General features: G+C 34.4%; 1 protein-coding gene across 1 annotated transcript; it reads left to right on the forward strand.

The window, feature by feature from the left end:
* Positions 1–710: 710 nt before the first annotated feature.
* LOC133778638 (4-hydroxyphenylpyruvate dioxygenase-like) lies at positions 711–2,190 on the forward strand (the record flags this gene model as incomplete). The annotated part of the gene is made up of 2 exons (XM_062218629.1): positions 711–1,502; positions 1,760–2,190. Coding segments are annotated over 2 exons (987 nt in total), but the record flags the coding sequence as incomplete, so codon positions are not given.
* Between the last annotated feature and the right edge of the window lie 11,729 nt (positions 2,191–13,919).

Raw genomic sequence — 13,919 nt, forward strand, 5'->3', positions numbered from 1 at the left:
TCTTTACCTACCAATATTTTACCTACCAATATATATTGGTAGGGAAAGTAATGTTTTGCCTACCAATATTTATTGGTAGATAATATTAGTAGGTAAATGCTAGTCCATTATATTATATTTCAGAACATAGTTTTACCTACCAATAATATTAGTAGGTAATGATCTTTACCTATGTATATTATGGAGGGAAATTTTTTAACCATTCTCGCTCAATTTTCCCCCCATTTTTTATTTTCATTATATTATTTTATTATTATAAATGCTTAGTTGGAAGCTTATGTGGAGTAAATAATATGATGTGTACGACATTTGCCTACCAATTCCTTACCTACTTATATTTATTTGTAGGTAAATGTGACTTTTACCTACCAATATTTAATGGTACGAACTATGCATAGCTAAATATTACAAAATATATAAACTATTTCAAATATATATTTCGCTACCAATAAAATTGGTAAGTAAAGATTTTTACCTACGTATATATTGGAGGGAAAAAATTAAGCTTTTGGAGCTCATTTTTCCCTCTAATTTTTTTTTAATTTTTAAAATTTTATTAAAAATAATGCTGATGTGTCTACAACATTATCCTAGTGTCTAACCATACTTATTTTATAATTTACACATCATTTTATCAATACATAAAATATAATAAAAACATAAATAAATTTATTATTAAATATAAATATATACTTATAAACCTAAACCCTAACGCCACCGACTCAACCTCTTCCGCTTCCATACCCACCTTCGACCACTCCACCTTCCTTTCCTTCTCCGCTGCCCATGGTCTCGCAGTTCGTGCTATTGCGGTCGAGGTCGACGACGCCGAGTTCGCCTTCGCCACTAGCGTCGCCCATGGAGCCACACCTTCCTCTCCTCCCGTATCTCTCGGAGACGGCGCCGTCATTGCTGAGGTATGCCTCCACAAATCCCAGGACCCGAATCCTCCGAGTTTTTGTTTCCTGCCTGGGTTCGAGCCCGTGGCTGCTGAGACTGAATCCTTGGACTTTGGGATTCGAAGTCTAGACCACGCAGTGGGCAACGTTTCCGAACTGCTACCCGCAGTGTCGTACGTGAAGGGATTCACGGGTTTCCACGAGTTTGCCGAGTTCACGGCGGTGGACGTCGGGACGAGTGAAAGCGGGCTTAACTCGGTGATGCTGGCGAACAACGACGAGAGGGTCATTATCCCGATGAATGAGTCGGTGTACGGAACGAAGAGGAGGAGTCAAATTCAGACATCTCTGGAGCACAACGAAGGGGCTGGGGTTCAACACCTGGCTCTGGTTAGCGATGACATATTCAGTACGCTGAGAGAGATGAGGCAGCGAAGTGCGTTGGGTGGGTACGAGTTCATGCCTTTGCCACCGCCAATGTACTATAAGAACCTTAAGAATCAAGCTGGGGATGTGTTGACGGAGACTCAGATAAAAGAGTGCGAGGAGTTCGGGGTTTTGGTGGACAGGGATCATGAGGGTACACTGCTCCAGATTTTCACTGTAACATTCCATTTAGTAAAAGTGGTTTAGTGAAGCAAATCTTTAGAGTGTACACGTGTGTACAATTGCAGTTCACGGCACACCTTGGGCAATTAGCAATTGTCAAATCTTTATGTAGTTGTACGAGTAGTCTAACTGGTAGAAGTCTTCACACTGCAGAGACTACTGGACCACTTTATATGTATTGGCTTCTTATTTCATGCATATATAAAGTTGTACGTACGTGCTAACATTTTGTTTAGTATGCGCTGAATCAGAATTTGTTTGAAATGTTGCACAGACCGACCATATTCATCGAGATAATACAGAGAGTCGGGTGCATGATAAAGGATGATAAAGGCAAGATGTATCAGAAGGGTGGCTGTGGAGGTTTCGGAAAGGGTAATATCTCAGAGCTGTTTAAATGCGTGGAGTATGAGAAGACACTGCTTGAAGCCAAAGTCGTGTCCTAATCACTCTCGTTCATTCGATCTCATCTGTGTACTAGAAAGTAAGTTTGTGTAACCACTTTGGTGCAGTCTTGCTTGGAATATATAATATTATATCTATACAATACATGCAAATTTAAATCAGTTGTTCCTTTTTCTTTATTTTGTCGTTTTTATTATAAGTATATATTTATATTTAATAATAAATTTATTATTAGTGGAAAATCAAAATCTTTGATTATGTGTATTGATTTGGATTGTTTTTATTATTTAAGGCAGTCGGATTCAAACATTGCTATGAATATGTGATTTTTTGTCTTTCTAATTATATGATTTTGTGTATTCAAAGTTATGAACACAGTACCTTTCTTCGGCTCTTAAACAAGTGTATTTTTAATTGATTTTATGGTTATGGTTTGCTTATTTCATTTTTGAGACATTGTGTAGACGTGCACTTTTTTCTTGTCAATGAAGAGCCATAATAAGTATGACTAGCTAATGTGTTAGTGATTATGACATTTGATATGCCGTATTTTTAGTTATTTTGGCATTCTATGTATGTCATAAATGCTCATATTTGGTCATAATTAGTTTTGAAATACTGATGATGATTTGGGAACATCACATATAGTGTTTGGTCTTTGTTATTCCCTGTTTTGGAGTAGCTTTTGGTTCTGTAGCAGAGACAGACAGAACAACAAGGTATATGTTATCATCAATAAATTGATACTATGTTGCTATATTCAGATTTGGAGATTTTTTTGTATTTTGTTATTGATATTGATATTCAGATTTAGGATGTAGATTAATTTAATAAGCTTACTGCATTAGTGAATCTGATTATTTGTTCCTGTACTAAGATTTACTAATTTTTTTTATGTTCTTATATTTGTTTTTCATATTTAGATATTTGCATTTTCATATTTCTTTGTTTTCCTATTTCTAAAGTTTTGCATTAATCTCAAGTGTTTCTCTATTTTTAGCATGCTCTGCTTTCTGGTTTGTAGGGTGAACTTTGATATTGAAATTGATATTGTAGGGTGAACTTTGTTTTTGGAGAGATAACTAGTTTTTTAGTTTACGAGTTTTGTGTGTTTGAATCTGATTTTTATTCTGTATACAAATATGTTTTGAATCTGATTTTTTTAAAGTGTGAAAATTTTGTGTTTGGTATTTGATTTATGTATTATGTTCATTGATTATATATATGAATCTGTTATTCTTTTTAAAAAGGAGATGAGACATCTACTTTTTATTTTAAGTTTTTTTTATGTTAAACTTTGAATCTAGTTTGTATCATATATATTGCATATGAAATTCTTTGTTTTATCACATGAATTATAGTTTTCGATGCATATTGCCTATTAAATGTAGTTTTGAATGTTGACTTATATTTTCTTTTTTTTATTTGGATTATTATGCTACTTTGAATTTTTTTTTTTTTTTTGCCTGTGATGTTGATAAATGATTTTATTTTATGTTGGTGATTATGGGACTTGATGTGCTCATATATATATTTTTTTAATATATGCTGGTATATCAAGTGTCATAAATGCCCATAATAATAAGTCATATTTTCTGAAATCCTGATGATGATTAAATTGGGGATAATTATTATGTTGAGATTAATTATATTTTCCCATTGTTGCCAACCCGAACCCCACCTCCAACCATCGTCGGTGTCCACCTCACAAAGCCATCATCGACATTCACAAGTTCGAGAAAAATGATGCTCTTTTGTAATAATCTCAAAGTCAAGAATAGACTTGTAATAGACTTGTTGATATTTTTTATGAAATGTAATTAGTTTAACGCTCATCTTTAATAAGCAATGAATATTTTATAATATATGTTTGTTTATTTTATTATTAATGTTAAATAATTTATTTGAGTTCGGTTCGTGAGTCACAAGATGTTTACTAGTTTATTTACAGTAATTTACTAAGGAGTGAACTTTATGAAGTTTTTTTATTTTTGTAGGGGTAACCTTAAAAGGATAACTTTATGCCTTATTTTAGTATTGAACATTATAAAGAATTTTAGCATTAAACATTTTATTATTGTATGGTTTTTTTTAGTTTATTTCTAATATAAAACATTTATAATAACTGTTATTATCTTTTACCTACACATAACTATTACATTTGACAAAAATATAAATTCTGTAATAAACCAATAAAATCATGCTATGTGGGCTAATAAAATGACCCCACATGGTCCAATAATATTGTGCCACGTAGACTAATAAAATGATGCCACGTGGTCTATATAAAATGATGACATATGTACTAATTCTCAAACGACACGTGGACAAATTATTGTTTGACACGTGGAGCAACCACAAGATGCCAAGTGGCGATATTGATGTATGCCACGTAGGATGCCACGTCATCAGACACATAAAACTATGGAAACCATGTCAGCAGACACATAGGATGCCACGTCATCAGACACATAAAAACTATGGAAACCATGTCAGCAGACACGTAGGATGCCATGTCGTCAAATACGTCATCTGCTGACTCATCAATTGATTTATAACTTAGTGGGGTCCACTGATTCTTTTACCTACCAGTATTAATAAGTGTAGGTAAATACTCTTTCCCCACTAACCTTTACCTACCAATCTGTAATGACCCACTAATCTAGACTAATTGGACCATTATCGAAACTATACATAAAACTTACATTTTTACAAAAATACCATAATTTATTGAGTAACTTGAAAAATAAGAGTTATTTACAAAGAAACAGAATACTAAGAAGGATTATGGGATCCCATTGTTTTTAAAACAAAACATGATTTAAAACAAAAGACATTACATAATAATGCGGAAAATACACATAAAAACCATAAAAACATAAAAGGAGACTATATCCTCGAATCGAATAACGCTCGGCCCCTTGACTCCATTCATCATCGATACACATTCTCCAAGCGTCACGAATCTTTCCGCCTCTAAACTTATTTTCCTGCACATAAACAGAAAGGAGTGAGCCTAATGCCTAGCAAGGAAAAATCTAACACAAAATCATATAAATTCATAAGAAAACATAAAGACTTAACATAACACATATAACATACACTTATTATAATGGTCATTATTACTTGGGGTCCCATAGACTAAACAAGCTTATGCCCATGAGATTAGTGGGGTCCTACCAGCTAAATAGGCTTATGCCCACAATCTTTTTGGGGTCTTGTTAGTCAAATAGGGCATAAGCCCAAGCCTACAACATACACATCAATAACATATTCATAACAAAACATAACACATTAATAACATAAAACATATAGATAACACAAGCACATAACATATTAATTCTAGCCTATTTTCCTTACCAAAGTTACCGAGATTATGGATTGAGTTGGGATTGTTGGAACACTCCTAAAACCATAAGAAAGAGTAAGTCTAAAGAAAGGAGATGAAATGAAAGAGATGGAAAGACTAAACCATAGAAAACATACTTACCGACTTATATGCTTAAAAGCTTGGATTCCCTAACCAAAATAAGAATAAGGTTAGGGGACTGAGTAGAAGGTTTTGAGAAAGGAAATATCATAAAAATACAGAAAAGAACTAGAGTTTTGGGTTTACCTCAAAGATTGCAAGATCAATCTAACATCCACCGAAATACTATAGCACTCACTTCCCAAAGTGTTTGATAAGCTTATGATGTTTAAGCTTATAGTTTTTCCCCAAACCAAGTGTTTACACTCTCACACTCACTTAACACTAGCAGCCTCTGAACTTAGAGCAAATGGTGAATAATGGCTGGGTACTAGGTCCTATTTATAGAGTTTGGGAATGAAAATATCTTGATTTTACTTGAATAAAAATAATGGCTTTTTAAGTGAAAATCATTTGAATAATCGTTCAGCAGAGGCTGAAGACTCGTTCAAAAGATGCTGGACTGTTGAAGGAGTTTGAATGGCTGAAGGGAAAAGAATTCAAAAGTATTTGAATTCATGCTGGTGGAGGCGATATATCGCCCCCTATAGGCGATATATCGCCTGGACCTTTGTTCCCGAGGCGACCGTGCATCGATTCGTGTTTTCCGTATCTACGTGCTGCGACATATCGCCCCTTATAGTTGCGATATATCGGCATACGCTGAATATTTAAACACGAATTTACACATTTTTAGCTAAGTTTGAATGGATTAAACAGCCTTGACTAAGCCCTCAACGTACTCAAGACTGCTGACTGACCCTATAACATTCAAATTTTACCCTTATTTAATTTAATCCTCAAAAATACTTAATCCTTAATTACCATTCATAACATGTGCTTAAAATCCTATTGGTTGATGTCTAAACCTTATAATATAATAATATAATCCTTAATATCAGTCACATTAATCAAACCTTAGGTTATACTTAATATTCTTAAACTATAGGTTAAACTTAGAAAATCTATAAGTACTACTATGAGTGTCCAAATAACTCCCGGTCTGAACCAAAAATCCAAAGTAACAATGATAACACTAAACATACTATAATACTACTAAACAATTAGCTAAGTAAAGTTCTTGGACTCTACACAATCTCTACCAATTCAATATTGGTAGGTAAACCACATTACCCACCATTAGGCTAGTTTTACCTACACTTACAATTGGTAGGTAAAGACCCCATTTTCTTGTAGTGTAATATGATGGATATATGTTGACAAATTATGTGAAATTTCTTTGAGACATAATTATGTTGATATATAAAAGTATATTGATATATACATGAGAATTATCATGATTATTATGGTGTGCCATATAACATGATTATTAAGGTGATAATAATATAAATATGTTTTATCCTATATTATTGCAATGTGATGGGTTACCATTTATTTGGTAAATAAAGAGAATTACTTGAGAAATTAAAATTTCTCATTTAAGTGTTGACCATCTCAACTTATGAGATAAGAAAAGATGAACCTAAAAAGGTTACATCTTTTGATAAGTATCTTGCTATTGCAAGAAAAAATTGATCAAGGTAGATCCAAATTATGGGATGACAAATTGACCTATAGGCTTGGAGTCTAAAGTATGGTCAAAAAGAGAAAATATTTGAGAATTATTTAGTGACAATAATTCTCAAATATTCAATGTCTCAATGAGGTGACATTACAAAATTAGAGAAGCAATTTTGAATATTTATACCAATAATGAATAAGGTTGAAGAGAATTTTATTCATTCTTGTTAAAGATGGTGATATGTTTTAAATTAATCTCAATGAGGAGATAATGTTAAACCAAAGCATTAGAAATCAAAGTGTTTAAATAAATCATTGAGGGTTTATTTTCTTTGATTTAAGTGTTTAAAATTGACATCTTCAAATTGATTTTGACGAGAAAATCAATGGATGTCAAAATGATGTTTTCAAAAGAATCTCAAAGAGACTCTTAGAAAATGCACAAAAGTTGGTTAAGTGACTTTGAGATTATTTAATCAACTAAATAAAAGATTAAGGTGCTAAGAAGTGATAGAGGAGGAGAGTACTTCTCTAATGAATTCAATACATTTTGTGAAGAAAATGGTATAATTCATGAGTGCACTGCACCTTATACACCACAACACAATGGTGTTGCCGAAAGGAAAAATATGACTTATCTAGAGATGATAAATTCTATGTTGGTGTTTTCTAAGTTGAACTTCAACTTATGGGGTGAAGCGCTTTTAACCGCTTGTCACATTCTTAATCGAATACCGATGAAGAAAAATGAGATATCTCCATTTGAGTTATGGAAAGGAAGAAAAACCAACATAGGGTACTTCAAAGTGTGGGGGTGTCTTGCATATTGCTAGAAAAACGAACCTAATAGAACAAAGTTAGGTTCAAGAGCCATAAAGTGTGCTTTTGTTAGTTATGCCAACAATAGCAAAGCTTATAGGCTATTAGACTTAGAGTCTAATATTATGATTGAATCTAGAGAAGTTGAATTCTTTAAGAATATGTTATGTGACAACAATTCTCAAGCTTCAACATCTTTAAAGGAGAATTTGTTATATGAGAACAATTCTCAAGCTTCTACATCCAAAGTTGATTCTCAAGAGGAGAATTCTCAAAAGGATGTAAAGCAACCCTTTGAACCTAGAAGAAGTCAAAGGCTTAAAAATCATAAAAGTCTAGTAGTGGATTCTCAACGAATTTCATTCTACATAGTAGAAGGAAATAGAGAGGAAGTCATTAGGAAAATTCCTATTGTACTTCTCGTTGAGGATGATCCTAAGACTTATAGAGAAGCTATGCAATCGAGAGATAGTGCATTTTGGAAAGAAGCCATCAATGATGAGATGGATTCCATTCTTTCCAATAACACTTGGGAATTGGTAGACCTCCCACCGGGGTCTAAGCCAATTGGGTGTAAGTGGGTATTTAGGAGAAAATACCACACTGACGGCACTATCCAAACCTTTAAAGCTAGATTAGTAGCTAAAGGGTTTAGGCAAAAGGAAGGTATCAATTATTTTGATACCTATGCGCCTATTGCAAGAACAACTTCTATAAGAATTTTGTTCGCTCTAGCTTCTATACACAACTTGTATGTTCATCAAATGGATGTCAAAACGACATTCCTTAATGGTGACCTCAATGAGGAGGTCTATATGGAACAACCCGAAGGGTGTGTCCTACCAAAATATGAGCATAAAGTGTGTAGACTTGTAAAATCCTTATATGGATTGAAACAAGCTCCTAAGCAATGGCATGAGAAATTTGATCAAGCCATCATGTTTAGTGGGTTTAGACATAACAATGGAGACAAGTGTTTGTATTCCAAAACTTGTAAGGGATATGTGATCATTGTTTGCTTATATGTGGATGACATGCTTATTCTAAGTAATAGCATGAAAGGGATAGATGAAACGAAGAGGTTTCTATCATCAACCTTCAAGATGAAAGATCTTGGAGAAGTTGATACCATACTAGGTATCAAAGTAAAGAAACATAGTGGGGGAGGTTTTGCGCTAGGGCAAGCCCACTACGTTGAGAAAGTATTGAACAAATTTAACCATCTCAAGGTTAAAGATGCCAATACTCCATTCGATCATAGTGTAAAACTAGAGAAGAATGAAGGAAGAGCGGTGGCTCAATTGGAGTACGCTAGTGCTATAGGGAGTCTAATGTACGCTGCCCAGTGTACTAGACCTGATATAGCATTTGCGGTAAGTAAACTTAGTAGGTTTACAAGTAATCCAAGTGTGGATCACTGGAAGGCAATTGGAAGAGTCCTAGGTTATCTTAAGAAAGCCAAAGGACTAAGCCTTCACTACTCCAAATTTCCTTCGATTTTAGAAGGATATACAGATGCAAGTTGGATATCCAATATTGGGGACAACTTGTCCACAACTGGTTGGGTATCTACACTTGGTGGAGGTGCAATTTCTTGGGGTTCCAAGAAACAAACCTGTATATCTCATTCCACTATGGAAGCAGAGTTCATAGCTTTAGCTGCTACCGGCAAAGAGGCCGAATGGTTAAGGGATCTGTTGATAGAGATTCCCCTAATCAAAGATAATGTATCTACTATATCGATACATTGTGATAGCCAAGCGACATTGGCTAGAGCATACAGCGGAGTGTATAATGGGAAGTCTAGACACATTAGTTTAAGACATGGATATGTAAGAGAATTGATTCAAAGAGGAGTCATCTCAATACCCTATGTGAGAACAAGTGAAAATCTGGCGGATCCTTTCACTAAGCCACTAACGAGGGATTTAATGGCTGCATCATCTCAAGGGATGGGACTTAAACTCCCTAAAGAGATTCACGATTGATGGTAACCTATCTTAACACTAGTTATTCAACTAGTGTTAGGTTCAATAGGTAATAACAAGTCAATCAAGTGAATATTAGTTGTACTCAAAACAAGTCTCATCTGAGATATTGAGTACTTGTGTGTTACCAAGTGGAGGGTTAAAACCGAAAGGTTTTTTAATAGAATTCAGTCTTGTAAAGACAAGTATTCTTGGTAACAAAATACTGTAAGAATTCTACCTATATGAACCTAGGGGTGGTGCCGCCTCTCATGAAAATTGGGAGTATTCTCAAGAACGTCCATGAATGGAAAGTGCACATGGCCATTAACGGTGCAAAGCGAGACATAGAGGTCTCAAGTGAACATCGCAAAGGTGTGTGTGTTATCACCGATTTGTCATCATGAAAAGATGGTTCAATGCCTAGTGCAACCTAATTTTCGACAAATTTTGTGATAATTACACTATAGTAAAGTTCAAGTTGATAAACACTTTACTTTATGCACTAATGCAATGACTCCTATAAGAGACAGTTCTTATTTAATCAAGTGGGGGATATGTTATATTTCAAAATATAATGATTGATTAAATAAGTGTTACAATAGATAACTATTTAATCTAAAACATTATATTATAATATAATATAATTTTACATTATATTATAAAATAATATAACATAGGGTAACACAATTCTTTAAGAGTTCTACCTATATAGACCTATGGGTGGTGCCGCCCCTCATAAAAATTAGGAGTATTCTCAAGAACGTCTATGAATGGAAATTGCATATGGTCATTAATGGTGCAAAGCGAGACATTAAGGTCTCAAGTGAACATAGCAAATGTGTGTGTGTTATCACCTGTTTGTTATTAAGGAAAGTTGGTTAAATGCCTAGTGCAACCAAATTTTCAACAAACTTTGTGGTAATTACACTATAGTAAAGTTCAAGTTGAAAGACACTTTACTTTATGCACCAATGCAATGACTTCTATAAGATAGAATAATTATTTAATCAAGTGAGGGAAATGTTATATTTTAAATATAATGTTTGATTGATTAAATAAGTGTTACAAAATGTGATTATTTAATCTAAGTGGGAGAATGTTATATGATTTTATAATATAATGTTAGATTAAATAATGTGACAAAATGTAATTTGTGACACAAATGTGATTTGTCACACATTGTAACATAATTTTGAGTGTGACAAAATTAGAAACATGTGTGAGTCCAAATGTAACATAATTTGGAGTTACAAATCTGTTAAAAATTTGTAACTTCTAAATATTACCCAATAGTGTGTAGATTGAGAGTTACACATTGAAGTTTGAATTTCACAAAGCCATAATGTTACATGGTTGTTGGAGATATGATTTTAACTCTTATTATGTGTACGGAGGTTACAAAATCAAGTGGGAAGGAGTTTGGGTGTTTTGGAAAAATTGGAGAATTTGGGAGGCTGAAATAGCACAGTGGTCGCGGCCACTAACATTCCAGGCTGTGACTCACTCAACAGATTACTACCAGGCTAGTCATTACATACTCGACAAAGGCTAATTGAATGCTGCAGCAAAAATGCTTGAAGTTTGTTAGCGCAGAGATATTTACTAGATATTTCTTATTTCAAATGTTAAATATATTATTTACGCATTGTTTTATTATTGCTTGATACGCAAGTTACTGTTGTCCGTGTTTTTACCACCTGACACATGAAAATTAGGAGTAATTAACGACAAGACAAGTCATGAGGTTCTCTCAGTGTGAACTCCTCAAGGAAACCCAGTCCGGCCAAGTCGTGGATGTCTCCAGGTGAGGCCACGTCCAAGGCTTTTCGTCGAGGCAAGGATGTCTCTAGGTAAGTCCACGTCCCGATAAGCTCTCTTCACTCGTCCATCTTCCAGGTCTAGGATTGTAGTCCTCGGACTTGGAGTAGCTGCTAGATGTTAGTCACTGTGGGTATGGGTCACCAGAATATCATCTGACAAATTTTGGTGAGCCTTGATTAGTGGTGTCGAGTTCGTACCCTCAACAATCGACATTTCCCACAACGCCACCTGACATGGGAAAACGTGCGCCGCACCCTATCAGTCAAAGATATGTTCCCCATAAAGTTGGTACGCAACTTTCTGCAATTGGCCTCGTGCAATCCTCCTGGGTCGTAGTCTCTATTTAGAGCAACGCTTTTTGTATTAATTAAGCATTAACACCCCAAAATGAGAGAATTTATATAAATGATAGATGATTAACATTAATGACCCCAGTCTCTATAAATAGGGCTGAGGTTTCTCCTTGTAAAAGGTTCAGATCTTTAGAGAGAGAATTTCTATAACTTAGTGCAATATATACATTGCCTGAGAACCTCCATTGAAGCTTGCTCAAACAAGCTTCAAGCTCACTAAATATCAGAGACTCATGGACTATGACTCTTTTATAGCCTAAACCACGTAAAATCCTTATGTTCTTGTCTGTTATTTTCTTTGAACTCTCAGATTTGGTTGATAGCAAAAAAGAGCATCAATAACTACAATAATAAAAGTATAAGTAGACGTAGGTCATTGTCAATATATGGGGCCGAACCACTATAAATTCTTGGTGTCGTTTTCTATTTTAGTTCGATTCTCAAAATTCATATCATTATCTTGACTCTGTGTTGTTGACCAAATCCAAGTCAATAATTAGCAATTTAAAAATAGAAATCAAAATAATTTGATTGGGTCATAAAAATATATATAGAAACAATAATATCGAGCGGAAAAAAGTATTTTTAGGCCTTTTATTTTCTATTAATAATGCCATATTTATTGATATTATGTTTTTACGTCAAATTCTAGTCTCACTTTTTTTTTTCATTCTAGTCTATACAATGTCAGAACATAAAAGGAGAGAGACAATATAAAGAAGAATACAGTAAAATTTATATAAAGCTAATTGTTTTTTTAAATAAAATAGTCATGACATAAAAAATTTAGAGATATAAAATATAATAAAGTGAATTTTGACATAACTGTTAATAATATAGCCAATTATTGCAAATAGGATACCACTAAAAAAATAGGAAACTAACTCCCTTCACATATAGTTAAAGGACATGATAGTTCGACGCTAAGCTCTGCTAGGGTTTCTTCGGCCCCCTCAACTTCTCTTCCCCTTCTCCTCTGATTTCGAATTCGTTGTGTACTGTTGGTATGTCGTTGGCCATGAGTTTCTGCCCCACCCTTCAAGTACTTTGTGGCGGTTCCATGCTTTTCTTCTCCAGAAGATTTACACCCGCACGTTTTGGGGTTGTTGATGGAAATCATCTCTCTACCCTTAATGCCTGAGATATTAGAGGTAAGACAACAATAAAATCTTATCTCCATCTTGTCAAAAAATTAAATCTTCTCATAATACCACTTGCAAAAGCTAGATTACTTATTATAGGAATCTGAATGAAATCTTGCTCCTTTAATTTTTTTTCCTAATAGATTCAAGGATCATTAGGTATCATCTCCTCCTTTTCCACCCTGGGCATTCATCATTGCTCATTGTAATAGCTGCAATTTTGGATTTTCTAGTTGTTTTTTGGACAGGATTGATCTCCCATCTCACTTTCCGCTGAGATTTATCATGATGGTTTATTGGTATATGTGGGTTTCTCATAAATGGATGGGATGTAGCCATTTAATTTTTAGTAGTCTTCGACACTATAAATTGAGCATGTTTGATCTTTTCTGGTATGTATATACATCTCACGCTTTCACTTCTTTAGATTGTTTCCCTAGTTTGCCCAAAAATAGCATAGCCTGCTTTCCTCTTCAAGTTGTGTTCATGGGTGAACTCACACAATCTTTGTCTGCATCTCTAAACCTCACTGAAATTGAAAAATCATATTCATATTCTTACAAGTACCCCCGAAGCCATTGGCTCGCCATTACCTGTTTTCTACCTTGTTGTCAAATTCTTCACAAACCAATCTTTCAACAAAACTACTTTCCTCGATAGGGTAAAATCTCTGCAACAAGGACGTTTCACCATCAACATCTCTGAAAAGGAACCAAACTTCTATCTTGATGAGTTTGGTTGTGATGAAGATCATAGGAGGGTCCTCAATGGCCAACCTTGGCATTTTGATTATAACCACATCCTCATGGTGGCACTGGATTCAACTACGACTCTCTCCTCTGATATTGTCACTAAGACTCCCTTTTGGTTGTAGGTTTATGGAATCCCCTTCCTTCATAGGTCTCTTGACC

Source organism: Humulus lupulus, chromosome 1 (assembly GCF_963169125.1).
Source record: "Humulus lupulus chromosome 1, drHumLupu1.1, whole genome shotgun sequence".
NCBI lineage: Eukaryota > Viridiplantae > Streptophyta > Magnoliopsida > Rosales > Cannabaceae > Humulus > Humulus lupulus.